This window comes from Benincasa hispida, chromosome 12, assembly GCF_009727055.1.
Source record: "Benincasa hispida cultivar B227 chromosome 12, ASM972705v1, whole genome shotgun sequence".
Taxonomy (NCBI): domain Eukaryota; kingdom Viridiplantae; phylum Streptophyta; class Magnoliopsida; order Cucurbitales; family Cucurbitaceae; genus Benincasa; species Benincasa hispida.
In genome coordinates this window covers 18,839,228-18,854,561 of record NC_052360.1, presented here as the reverse complement: position 1 = coordinate 18,854,561, position 15,334 = coordinate 18,839,228, and the positions used below count along the sequence as shown (strand labels likewise).

The 15,334-nt window shown below is 26.9% G+C and overlaps 1 protein-coding gene across 1 annotated transcript; it reads right to left on the bottom strand.

Annotated features, from left to right (window-relative positions):
• Positions 1-13,753: 13,753 nt before the first annotated feature.
• On the bottom strand, positions 13,754-15,009 carry LOC120068090 (ethylene-responsive transcription factor CRF1). Its single transcript, XM_039019786.1, has one exon. It carries the CDS (start codon positions 14,862-14,864, stop codon positions 14,046-14,048), a length of 819 nt encoding a protein of 272 aa, XP_038875714.1. The 5' UTR covers positions 14,865-15,009; the 3' UTR covers positions 13,754-14,045.
• Positions 15,010-15,334: the final 325 nt, after the last annotated feature.

Sequence of the window (15,334 nt, the reverse complement as noted above, 5' to 3'; positions counted from 1 at the left end):
ATCGTGATAGACATATATTATCTACATATAGATATTTATCACGACCTATCACTAAAAGATAGACGTTTTACTATACTTAAGAATATTTTCAACAATTTTATCATTTAAAATATTTATTGTTGTTTTTTATTTCAAATATTTTAACTCTTCAATCAATCTTAATCTATTTAGAAATATTGATATTCTATCAAACTATACATTTCATACATTTAAAAATTTTCAATAGTTTTGTCTATTTAACTTTTTTACTTCATAAATATTAGTCCGTATATTATTAATCTTTGTATATTAATAGGCCTATCTAAGTTGTCAGTATACACTCTTCGAGAGTATTTGAAATACATTTTCAAACGTTCAATTTTAGAAATAAATCATGTTTTAAGGAATTGAAGTGTTTGACAACTACTGAAATAATTTTTCAATTATATTTTAATTAATTTTTATTAAAAAAAATGAAATTATTTTTCTAGAATACAGCATGAGGTGGAGATGTGTCTTTTTTTTTTTTTTTTCCCCAAGTTTAATTGCAGGTGAAAATTGGAATTTAATTGGTGTGGGGATTTAGATATTTGATACAAAAGTTTTGTGTCTAAATCGCTAAACTATGCTTGTATTTACCTTCAATCATACTATTTTTTTTTTTAACTATAAATTTCTATTAAATGGGAATTGGCATGAAATGTGACACGAATAAGGAAGTAAAAAATAAAAATAAAATTCATGAGTTGTCCCTAAAGACATCAATACGTTTTTTTCCAAACAAAAATATATAGACGTTTCAATTTAATATAACTCGACAATTGAAATAACCAAAATTTTGTTTTATTGAAATACTATTTTAGTCTTTACATTTTAGATATGATTGTATTCGAGCTCTTATATCATTAAATATTTATTTTTAATCAATATACTTTCAATTAAATTTTAAAATTAGTCTATGTAGTTTGTTTGTTGTAAATTTTCTTCCTTAAACAATTTAGTCGCCATTAACGTTCCCATTATATTAAATCTTATTTCAGTCTCTAAACTTTGAATAATGTTATATTTTAGTCCCTAAATTTTTAAAAATGCTCGTTTTATTTCCTAAACTTTGAATATTGTTTTATTTTGATTCGTAAACTTTTGAAAATGTTCGTTTTAGTCTCTCAACTTAAAAAGGAAAAAAAAAAGTTATTTTGGTCCCTAATATATTAAGATTTTGTTAACTTCTTAACAAAATTATGAGGTGACTTGTATTTTTGGATGACTGAGCTATCAAATAAGTTAAATACACTAAAAAAATCAAAAGTTTCAATTTTGAATCAGGTGACAAAGCAGGAGAATTCAAAGGTTATTTCAAATTCAAGATTTCGATGGTTTAGTATTTTGGCGTGTTGATTGTTGGCATTTTACTTTATATTTATCTTGCTCAATACATCTAGAGCCCAGTCACAAAAAAATACAAGATTCCTCACATTTCGATTGAAGAGTCAACATAATTTTAATAGTAGGGATCACAATAACTACTTTTAAAAAGTTTAGGAACTAAAACGAATGTTTTTTAAAGTTTAAGGATCAAAATAGAACAAAATTCAAAATTTAGGGACTAAAATAGGATTTAAACCTTATTATTATTATTATTTGAATAAGAAATAACTTTAGAAGTATAGAGTAAAATTTGTCAAATAAAGGTATAGGAACTAAAATATTATTTTAAGCTACTTTATTTTTTATAATTTAAATATTTAGTAAAAGTATCAATTTTATTGAAACATAGCTTAACTAATTATCATAACTTCAATTTGTACCTCTAGAATTTGTATTTTTCTAAAAAGAAAGAAAAGAGAAAGAAATTGTATATGGGGAGAGTGTTATTTGGTCATGAATGGGAAAGTTGTGTGAAGGCGTTTGTTTTGGCGTATGAAGAAAGGGGGGTGGAAATGAGAGGTGGAAAACCAAAGAAACACGGCCGTTTGAAGTTTCGAGTGGTCTAAACGCCCCCACGGCCCACGCTTTCTAGAACCCTCTCATCCTACTCCTAACTTTCGGACAACCGTCCATCACGGCATAGAGAAAAACTATCTTCTTTTTTCTTTTTTCTTTTTTCTTTTTCTTTTTCTCTACATTTTTAAAATCTATCGGATAGATGACTCAAAAATTAGATATATATATATATATATGAAATGATTCGATTTTTTAAAAATTGTTGAATAATCATTTCTTGACGTCAAATTGGGGTAAAATTATCAAAATATACTCATATGCATGCGGAAAAGTAGTATCTCCCTCTCTTCTTTTTTCACTTATAAATCACTATGTCTCTCGTTCTAGCTCGTCTCGCTCTTTCTTCTTTTTATCATTCGCAAATCATTGTATCTCTCAGTTTCGCTCATCTTGCTCTCTTTTTGTTTCCTCACTCACAAAATTACTCCTCTCTCTCGTCTCTTGCTCATTGAAGTTGGTCACATTGGAGCTACTTGCATTGACTTGTCGTGCCAGAGAAGAAGAAGAAGATGTACAAAGGAGAAGAAGTCGGAGAAGAATAAGACGATGTGCAAAGGAAGATTTCCCACATCGAAGAAAAATAAGAAAAAGAAAAAAAAGAAGGGTAATAATGTAATTTCACATAATCATGACATCAACAAATGAGCATTTGACTTCTTTTTTTTTCTTTCAAAAACTTGGTTATTTGTCATTTTAGACCTTTAAATGGGACTTTTGAGCAATTAAAGCCAAATTTTGGGTGTTGTTTTTATTTAGTTTTAGGACAAATATCAATTTATACTCCTAAACTTTGAAAACCATATTAATTTAATCCTTAAACTAAGAATTGTATCAATTTAAATCCTAAACTTTGGAGGTTGTATCAATTTAAATCTTGAACTTTGGGAGTTGTATCAATTTAAACCCTAAACTAGTAATTGTATCGATTAAAACTCTTTTATAAATGTATCAATTTAAACCCTGAATTTTCATAAATATAATAATTTAAACATTGAACTTTCATAAATGTATCCAAATAATATACAATTGGGGGTTTAATTTGATACAATTATTAAAGTTAATGGTTTAAATTCATACACTTATAAAAGTTTGGGGTTTAAATTGATACAATTATTAATTTGGATTTCAAATTGATACAACTCCAATATTCAGGATTTAAATTGATACAATTATTAGTTTAAGGTTTAAATTGTTACAATACCTAAAGTTTAAAATATAAATCGATATATGTCCGTAGTTTTTATAATAAGTTTTAAACTGTTACAGTTTTATTTTGAGTTTTTTTTTAAATATACTTTTCAAATTTACTATTTTCAATGTCATTTTTTTAAATTAAATACTTAATTTTAGCCTTTGTCACTACTAATTAATTTGAAATTTGAAATTTAATTCGTTTAGTTATGAAAAATAGTGAAAATAATTAATCATAATTATTGTAGTACTTTTAAATTAAAAAATAAATGTTAGCATTAAAGATTGAGAATGATTATTTAGTGAATATTGAGATTAAGACCGTAAATCTTAAATCTTAGACCAAATAGAAAGGAAAAAAACTCAAATGTCAAAATGTAAAATTATAACATTTTGAAACGTAGGGACTAAACTGAAGTCAAACTCAAAACTTAAGTAATAAAAATATAATATTTTGAAACCTATAGACCAAATGGAAACTAGACAAAAAAAAATCTATAGATCAAAAGGGTAATATTCCCTACAAAAATTTATTATTCAACCTTTTCATTTGTTTAAAAAATATCCAATGAAGGGCGAATATGATTAATTCCTCTTCTATCCCCACTTATAATAAATTCTATAAACATGAGTTTTTCCTCTCTGCTATAAAACACGTTATTCTAATAAAAGATTCACAAGCTTGATTCTTGGATGATCACACCTTAGGGCTATTTTAGCCAACATCAATATCTTCACCTTCCAAAAGTTGCAATATTTTCAATCAACTTTCATAAATGTTTAAAGATATACATCTAGAGTAGAAACTTTATAAAATTTTGGACAGAAATTGAGATATTAAATGGTGTGGAAGGTGACCTAAAATAAAAAAATTTATATCATTGCATAGTTTCAGGTCATCAGGCCATAGTTGTAAATTCAATCCTTGTTTGAAATTTCAGAGGATTTATACTTTGATAATAATTTTAAAACGTTTATGAAAATTAAGAAGGTAATATCGCATCTTTTGAAAGAATAGGAGTATTTTAGAGAGAGGGGGAAAGTTTAAAGATATTGTTATAACTTAGCATAGAATTTAATATATATAGTTTAAATATTATATTGAATCACAAGTTTGGTGTTTGAACTATTTGGTTCATAAATTTTTTAAAGCGTCTTGTATGTTTTTTAACTGTCAATCTTATATCTAATAAGTCTCAAAATTTTATGTTGTATCTAATACATCTTTGACATGATAAAATGATAATTGATTGATATAAAATTGAATTGTGCATCTAATAAAACTCTAAAATTTAAATCTTATGTTTGGTACTTATGTGAATTTTGAAAAAAAAAATGTAAAATAGATCCATTAGATTCAAAACTGAACAATTTTATGGACCTATTAGGTACAAAATTAAAAAAAAAAATTAAATTTATTAGACACTTTTTAAAGTTAAAATACTCAATAGACATAAAATTAAATGTTTAAGAATTTATGAGACATTCTAAAGTTCATCTAACTATTTGACATGACATTAAAAGCTCGTGAACAATATTTTACATTTTTTAAAAGTTAGACCAAGCATATAAACTTATAATTTAAAATAAATATTATTTTTCGTTCTTTTAACGATCTTAGTCTATATTTACAAAAATTGTAATCAAATTTCAATTTCACAATCCCTTTCATACATTGTTCTTTCTATATTAAAAAAAAGAAAGAAAAAACAATTGTTTGTAGTATTTTATCAAAATTTTGATTGAAAAAATGAGAGTAAATGAATTATATTCATTGGAGTTCGAAACTAAAATGGACATTTAAAAAATTTATATAGTAAAATTGATTAAAAAAAATTAAACTACAAATTATACAATCAAATTGTAGTGATTAAAGATATGTTTAGAATATATTTTCAATTGTTTAATTTAGAAAATGAATCATTTGAAAATAAACTGAGTTTCTGACAACCACTCAAAGATAAGTCTTCAAGTATATTTTAATCAATTTTTATAAAAAAAAAAATATTTAGATAAAAATGAGTTTTTTTAAAAAAAACAATTTTTTCTCAAGTCAATCCAAACGGACCCTAAAATTATTCAAACGATTGTCTAGAAAAAAAAAAAAGAAAAATATTAGAAAACTTGCAAAAATCACCGCAAAGTATTGTGGTAGTTGTAAATAGTTTTCCAATTTAAAAATTAAGCCTATAAACCTATGTAAGTATCAAACTTTGGTCACACTGGACTTTCAAACTTACATAATTATATAAATCGCAACATTTATACAAGTTTATGAGTTCAATTTTTATTATTTATGGGTCTAATTTATATATTTATTGTAAGTTCAATGGTCTAATTTTAACATTTGTAAAAGTTTAAGGGCCTAATTTCTATTTTGTAATTTGTGAACACATGGCTAAGGGACAGTCGGACAGACCAATTGAAGCTTTTATTGTGGACAATCTTTTAAGATTTATGATCAGGCGCTACGCACGTGACACGTAGAGGAGGACCGACTGTCTCCATAGGTCCACTATTTTATCATTATTATTATTTATTTTGTATTTATGGTGAAACCTTAATCCACATAAAAATGCATAATGCCCAATGGCTTTCTTCAAGCAACCCATATTAGGTCTATATATTAAATTTGTATCGACATATTGATATTTTTATATTTTCGTGGATTCAATATGGACATGAGTGATGAATCGATATTTTCATTACATTGAAAAAAAAAATTACGAAATATAATAATTAAACAACAAAATATCACTAATATAGATATAATATAAATAATAGACACGTTAACTTGTTTAAAATTCATAAAATATTTATTTACTATTTCTAGAAATGTCCATCAAAATCGAATTTTTATTGGTGTGTCTATCAAATTTTCGTAAAATTAAAACTTTGATATTTTCATCGACATTGACATCAATATTTTAAACATTTATTAGGTCAACACTAAAATAGCCTCGTTATTAGTTTTCCTTCATCTAAAAACTATTATTGTAGGTTAAGTTATGAGCTTTTAGTGTTTATCTATTTAGATTTTGAGACTTTAAACAAATTTAAATATTGTTTCTAAATTTTGTAATGGATTGATCTGTAAACTATACTTATATAACATATTTATCGTATCAATTAATGATTATGTAGCATTATAGCAATTGAATTACGAAAATATATGTATTTTGAGTAGTCAAATTGTACGTAACTATAATTTCTAATACATCTATCCTCTCTATCAAAAGATTAAGCATTAAAATTACATACTCCATATGGTTTTGAACTAAAAAAATGAACAAGTCAACCAATGTAGTGGGTTCAAAACAATTTTTTAAGAATATTTAAATAAAAAAAATTGACACAACAAATTAAAGTGAATTTAATAATTTTGGAAGGAAATACAGAAGGCATTGGAAAATGTAAAGAGAAGCAAGACAAGATGCCACATGGGAACCAAAAAAAAACTTTAGGGTTGTTTGTTTTGTTGGAAGGTAAATAACTCGAATTTAGATGATTGAAATTATATATATTTGGAATTATAGATATCTGACCATTTTAGATTACCATATTTATTTGTAGGAATATTTTTATAGATATCTGAAGTATTTTGATGATTGTATTTGTTTCGTAGAATTTCTACTCGGGAATGTCTTAAATTTACATAAAATTTCAAGAATATTCTTACGACTATTTATTATTTTATAATTAATTTGATATAATTTGAATTTTTGTAACATATTTGTTTTTATCAATATGAATTTCTTTTAAAAATAGTACAATTTATATAATTTTTATATGTTATTTTTCTCAGCAAAATAATAAATCATAATTTAAATTTTTTATAAAATAAATATTAATTTAAATATAAATATAAATATATTTCTAAAAATAATAAGAATGATAATATAACTAAAAAGATATGATATACATGGTTGACAATATATTTTTAATTATATAATGCACATAAAAATGATATATATGTAAAATAAAATGAAAAGGAATGACAAAAAAGTAAAATAGACATACCCTCAACTAAAAAATCTAGAAAATTCATGTTTTAAAAGGGCGTTTGCATACCGGCTAAACAAACCGCTCCTTAAATAATGCATAAAAGTGTTATTGTTCAAAGGAAAAAAAGGTCAAAAAAAAAAAAATCACTTTTATTGCAACTTGCATTAAAATGTGTACCTTTTACATGGTATCAAATGTTTTTGGGGTTATTTTATTTATTTATTTATTTTTGTGAAGATATCAGGTGTTATTATCTCTTCTCAAAAAGTGTTTTAAAGAGCGTGAAGTGATTGGATCAAAATCATTTTTATGGTAAGAATAGCTTAGATGATAAAATATTTTATTTTGTCTAATTAAAAATTGAATAATTAATATTGCTTTAACAATTATTTTTTGAATCGAGAAACTGCACATATGAAAATTGGTAAATTTACTAAAAGACTAAGATGAGACCAAATGAAATTACAAAGTGAGCATGTATAGAGAGAAACTATTAGAAAAAATATAATCTAAATTTTACTACTTTTATTTTCCATTCAATCCATTATGATTTATTTTTTAATCTAGAGTTCGTCTCTATTCTATGTGACTTGAAATCATGCTTATATTAACATGTCAATATACACACGAATTTACATCATTAATGAATTTTAAAATAGAAAAATAAAGATAATGACTAAAATAATTAATTTTTAGAAGTTTAAAGATTAAAATAGATATTAATTCAAAATTTTAGTGACTAAAATAGTTGATAGTGCAAGAACAAAATTGAAATTTAAAAAAAAAAAAAAAAATGTGAGTGTGCATGAAGAAAATTTAAAAAGATAAATTAGTTAAGACCAGAAGTGAAAGAAAATATGACAAAACACATATTTTGTCCTTGAGTTTGAGGTAGATATTTCGCCAATAAGGTGGGTTTTTAAATTTTTTTTTTTTTTTTTTTAATGATGTAGCAACTTTGATTGATTTTATATTAATTTAGGTTGATTTATCATTTTTGTCGTATTTTAATTTATTTTTCTCTTCTTCTATCCTTCTCCTTCATTTCTTCATTTTCTTCTCTCCATCGACAAATCACAAGATCGATGGTTACACCAACAAAACAATCATTGGGTCTCGAGGGCGATATTCATCCACATAGGGCACTTTCCATTTGACAATAAACTTTGAGTGGGTTTCAAATCATCATCCTTAGTATCATTTGCCTTTTTTTCCCTTTTTTTTTGACAACTTTCTTTACTTCTCAACGAATGAGAAAAACTCTGATACCAATTATTTAAAATTTCGAATGTTTCGGTTGAAACCGCTATATTTTGATGGACAAAAGATGACAGGTACGAATGATCACGAATAACAGTAGTCAGAAAATGAAATCTGCAAAACATAAACTTGTTAAGTCGCGAATCTCGCTCTCTTAAGACATTTCATGACTCTGTTCAAATGTGCAAGCAGCTCTACGAATTGTCACGTCGTCCCTAGGATAAAACAACCTGAATATAGTCTTGATTGAAGCTACATTGTACCCTACTGGAAAACTCACACCATTCAAGACTGTGATGTTCTAAAAACCAAAACGGAAAGTGACAAAATCAGACGGAATCGAGAGAGACTGTGGAAAATGAGTTGTGAAGATTGATGAAAGTCTCGGTTGCAGAACGTGCGCGTAAGACGACGTAAGTTGCGTGAAGACCACTCTTTCTTTTATTTAATAATAAAAAAGTAAAAAAATAAAAAATAACTATTTTTAATATAAAAAAAATCACACACACAACTCGCTCCGTTCGAACAACGGCACGTAAGTGGGATCTCCACGATACCTACATTTGTGGGTCTCCTCACTCCCTCTAAAATATGGATACCCCTTGAGTCCCAATTCTATAACTCAAGGTGAGGTATATAAAGGAGGTTTTACTTCCCAATCTTAACTACGTGGGATTCTCAAAATGCTTTTTTTTCCATTTAACACTTAAAATTTTCAAACAGTTTCTAATTAGAACTTAGATTCTTGTTTCATAGGCACAATGTTACAATAAAAAAATATATAACAATGAAGGAGAGAAAAAATTACAGAAAAAATTTATATTGATCTTCCTCCAAACTCCAAACTCGAAACTACATTTAGATCTCGACCTCATCCTTATCCATGTTTGGTATGGAGATTTTCCATTCCATTTGTTGGGACATACCCAACAAGTACTTAGTCTCCCGAAATAAAATCAATTCCTTTCTTTAAGTTGGAAGAAAGAGCGAAACAAGACTCCACCAATAATATTTGGATCCTATGAGAATTTGTTCGTCATTTTTTTATATCTAGTTGTAAAATTTTTTGTCATTCCTACATTGGAAAAGAAACAAAAAGAGAGAGCAAGTGAAGGGAAGCACAAAATAGGAAAAGTTTTAAGGTTGGTTTGATAACGATTGTGTCTTTAAATTTAATATTTATTTTCTCTCAATTTTTTAATTATGATTTTTGCTTATCTCAAAGAAATACTTAAATTTTTAATAAATTCTAACAAAAAAAAAAAGATTTTAAAAACTACTTTCAGTTTTTTAAAACGTGATTTTTTTAAAAACATAATTAGAAAGTATTATGAATGAGATAATGGAAATAAAAAATGAAATAGTTATTAAACAAAATCTAAAAGAGTTAATGATTTTGAAACTAAACAAGAGACAGTTTCTTCACAAACAAAATCAGAGGTATGAGCATCTATATAATACATAAAAAATGATAAATAAGCCTCGTTTATTAACATTTTTGTTTTTGTCCTTTTAATATTAAGTCTACTTTTGCTTATAGTATTCTTACAATACCTATTTTTAAGCCAATCTTTTAAAATTAAACAAAATATATATTTTAAAAATTTTGATTTTGTTTTTAAATTTTGATTTAGAATTTAAGTGTATTTTTAAAGAAATCAATATAATATTAAGAAAATAATTTTAAAATGGAATATAAATAAGATCAAATATCAATTTATATTTTTAAACTTTGAAGATTGTATCGATTTAAACCCTAAATCAAGAAAATTGTATCAATTTGAACTTCAAATTTTAAAGATTGTATCAATTTAAATCCTAAACTTTGAAATTTATATCAATTTAAATCCTAAACTAATGATTATATCAATTTAAAGATGAACTTTCATACGTGTATCAATGTAAATCCTGAATTTTTATAGATATATCAATTTAAACTTCGAACATTCATAAATGTATCCAAGTAATACATAATAGAGAGTTTAAATTGATATAATTATGAAAGTTCAAGATTTAAATTGATACAATTCACAAAGTTCATACTTTAAATCGATACATTTATTAGTTTAAGATTCAAATTGATGTAACACCAAAATTTAGGAGTAGAAATTGATATTTATCCTATAAATAATTTTAAAATGTCTAGGTTTAAATCTCCCATTTTGTTCTACCAACCGGCAAGCATTATACCAAACCCCATTGGACCCCTTCCCCCATCACCATCCCCACGCTCCCCGGAATCATTTACCTACGCATTTTTTATTCCTATATTTCATCATCACTTAAATCTTAAAAAAAAAAAAAAAAAAAAAAATCAAATCCAAAACCGGACCAAACTGAACCAAACCAAATCAATATATAGTAATATACAAGGAAAATATTGAGGCCCGTCTTATGGAAATATTGATATTGATAGAAATAGATGGAAAATGTTATAATTAATAAATAAAACTTTGATTGTTGCTTAATTAGTTGATAGTTTTTAATCATCATTTCTATAAAGTAAGATAATATTTAGATGTATATATTGTAAATGTCTGTGTAAATGTTGATGTGATAGCATAATTTATAATTTAAAATAAGAAATAGAAAATAATTGCAAAATAATATAAAATTCAGGAATATTTTGAGGTTATATGAAATAAAAATGAAGTTTTGGATGGTAAAAGAGGAAAAAACATAACATTCCAATTTTGAAGTAAAATGATGTGAAAATTTAAGTGAGGTTAAAAATAAAAATAGGTTATTTTTTGTGGTTTTTTTCAAATTCAATTTCTTTAAAAATAAAAAGTTACAAATTAAAATAAAGTTGAAAAATGAGAAAAGTTGGAAATTAGAAAAGGCAGCACATTAAAAAAGATTTGTCCTTAGTTGGAAATAATATTGATTTGTCCTTAATTGGAAATAATATTGGTGTGTGAAACTATACAATTGTGTGTAATCAAAATTATAAAATTGAAAAAATTATACTGAGTTAATGTAGCTAATTTCCAAAAGAAAAATTAAGAATTTTCTTGAAATTTTAAAAATTTTCCTAATTATTTTTCCCAAATCATCGAGATTTATCGAAACTTCTTCAAAATGGGAAAAAATAATTTTTTTTTCTTCAAAATTTCGAAATTTCGTCGAAATGGTGGGACAATTTCCCCTATTGAAAAATTTTGAGATTGATGGAAATTTTTTCACAATGATAATATATACTATTTTCAAGAAAATTTTCACCCTTTTTATTATTTGTCATGTAAGTATTTTTTAAAATATTACGTAACCTCCTGACATTAATATTTAGGAAGATATAATTCTAATGTAAATAAAATGAGTATGATACTTATGCAGTACTAATTTTTTTCCCCACTATTTTTATTTCAGATCCCACATCATATTTAAACATTTCTTTATGAAAAATAATGAAGGAATGTAATATGGATTTTTTACTATAAATTTCTGTCTCTATTTGTTATACTGTAAATTGTTTAAAATTTAAACTTGTTAATTGCCCATTTTGTTTTTTTGTTTTAATTTTTTTTTCTTATCAAATTTATAGACCATACTTCCACCATACCCATGTGTTTTTTTTTTTAAAAAAATAATAATAATAATAATTTAATTTTAAAAAATATATTTTTTTAAAAAACTAACCTAAAATTTGAAGGAAAAAGGATCAATTTTTTCTTATTTTATTTATTTATTTTCAGACATAAAATATTTTAAATTTATAGAAGCTTCAATGTGTAATCCTTCTATGAGATCTATGTTTTTTAAAATCTTGATTTTTTATTTCTTTAAAAAAAAAAAAAAAACTTAGAAGACCAATATTTTATACCTTCACTATTATAAAAATAAAATAAATTTGAAACAAAAGTCTCGTCAATAACTTGCGTCAATCCAACTCAAGTATTTCACGGTTGAGTCGAATCAGATTCATTGTCACTTAACTAAGATTGTTTGAGTTCACTAAAACTGCAACTTCGATATATGATTTGATTCAAAGATCCATTATCATCTTTTTAAGTATAGAAAACAAGTGAAGGTATGAAAATTTAAAACTTTCAATTCCACCTGAGATAATATATGTCAATTATCGTTGAATTAGGTTCGTTCGACCATAAAAAATTTATTATCGTAATTAAACCCATAAACATGGAAATTGGGATAAAAAAAAAAAAAAAGTAATCACCATGTGGGAACATGTTTGAGTAAAAGTACCAAAAAAATGAAAATAAGTACCCAAAAAATTGCATATAGCTTTTGACGTTGTCCAATGTCAATTATCATATATAGAGGCAAATTACGTTCACCTAATCATCATTTTCTTCCTTAATCAAGCTTAATTAATTAATTACTTAGCTAAATTCTCATTCAAATTCTTTTGATCTCCCTTTGACTCATTCTTCATGAGTTTCTCTCATTTGCTAAACCTTTGGATTAAACTTGAGAGCTATTTTTGTAAATAGTCATAATAAGAATTAGTTAACAACACGGTATGTTTGATATTGTTTATATCTATCTTTTAATATATGAAAAATATGAAATATAGATTTAAATTTCAAATCTTACTAAAAAGTACATGACGATCATTATTGAGCTGAGTCTCTGGTTGAGTAAAAATTTAATATTTTGTTCTAAAAATATATATATATATATATAGTAAACTTAGTAATTTTATTGAATAACTATAGTTGTTTATTCAAATTATATTTAAACATTTTGATTTTTCTTAAATTTATATTCCATTTCTCATTCACTCAAACAACTTTCGGAGCTTTGTGAATATTTCTCTATCAAATGGTCATTTAAAAAAGTAATGAGAAATAGTCACTAACCAAAGGTAACATTTTTTTTTCTAAGACCATACCATTAAAACTCAACATCAAATTAAGAGTTTTTAATCAAGTCAAAAGGAAAGTTTTATCATTACTCACATTAATTAATTAACCCCACCTAAATTCGCTTTGGTAGGGCCATTTAATGAATGTTACTGCGTTAGAAATGATAAAATCAAGCATTTGTATTTATGTTAGAAGTTTTGATGTGAAATGAATTTAAATTTCATTTAGTATATGGTATATTTTAGCATCTAAATTATTTTTTAGGACAATAAAAACGTAGCTCAACTGATATAATGTCCAACTAAATATCAATCTATACGAACTAATGATATATAACACACTAATATACATTATAATAAGAGTAAATATAAACCTACCGATTCGAATGCCAAAATTTCTACCTTATATTTGCTTTTAGAATAAAAAAAGACTAGATTTCTTATTACAAAAGATATATATATATATATATATATAGAGTAAAAAAACTGAAAAACAAAAATAAGAACCATTACTAAGCGTAAATAAATTTTAAAAGTAAACTCGAGAACATATTATCATCCCAAAGATGAATGGTTCGATCTCATAGCTTTTGTCTATTTTTTTAACTTAAAAAATAAAATTTTAAAGAAAAATTATATAATATTATTCAAAATTGATTTTTCTAGAAAAACACCGACTAAAGAAAGATTCCATTGCGGCGGCCGGAAGAAAATCTGCATAAGCAGGCCGGCGGCGGCACATTTTCCGATTACTCTGAAGCGTCACTCACTGAATTACTCATAGGACCACCAAAGGATCTGACCCCATCAAAATTTCTTCAAAATAATCATGATCTTCTGCTCTTTCGTCGGACCCCGCCGCCGCCACCAATTCGCTAGAGCCAGCGTCGCCGCCTCCGCCGATCCATGGTGTTTCTGGTATGAGAGTTGTTTGGTACTCTGGAAACAGAGGCGATTCCAAGAGAATCGATTTGAATATGTCGTCGGAGAAGGGGCAATCGACCACCGGCGATTCGTCGACGGCACAGCCGGTTGCGGTGGCTCGGTAAGACGGTGAACATCCGGAGAACTGGGTTCTGTAAAGGACCGACGTCGGAGAAGAGATATTCGTCGGAGACGATGGGTCTTCGCCGGTAAGTGACGGCGGCAGATGAGTGGGGAAGTTGGTTAAAGCCGCCGGTCCTCGAAGCTTCACGGCAGCGTTGTCATACACCATGGCGGCCTCCTCCGCCGTGTCGTAAGTCCCCAACCACAGTCGTACACGGCGGCCGGAGTCTCGTATCTCCGCCGCCCATTTTCCCCACGGCCGCCGTCGGACACCCCGAAATTTCCTCACATTACCCACCGCCTTCCTCTTCCTCTTCAACTTCCGAACACCACCGCCGTCCGCCGCCGTTCCGATAGTAAACTCAACTTCGTACCGCTTCACACGGCGGCGCGTGAAATTCAGCGCATCTTCGTCACTGGATGACGAGTCAGTAGCATCCGGGTCAGTCATTGAAATCCGAACAATTCTTGAACCTGTGGAGCTCCGGCCGGCGAAGTTTCCCAGCGGTTCCGAGATGGGTTCCCGGCAAAGAATGGTCGGAACTTCCATGGTAGTTTCAATGCAAAAAATTTAACGGCGAAAAATCCGAATTTGCATTCTAGAGAGATAAACAGACCGAAAAAAGGGGGGAATGAGAGAGAAATTAAATGGGAACAAAAAGAATTAGAAGTGGCTAAAAAGATGAGAGGAAGAAATGAAATGAATGAGAATAGAAAGAAAAAGTTGTGCCATGGGAAGACAAATTTATAGTAGTGAGAAAAATGCAACTCGATTTTAGAAGGGAATGATGAATGAACTAAAATCACATCTAAATAAAAGATCTTGAAAATGTGAAGGTATAATTAAGAAATATTTAAAATAATTAAAAATTATCATCTTTGTCAACAAGATGTATTTTTGTAGTTCAAATTTTAAAATTAAACATGAGTGAGAAGGGATTAGTGTAAAAAATATTCGTGACAAATAAAATTATAGGAGATGCAAGAGAATATCGAGGTATCTGCATTTCTAATTCTAGA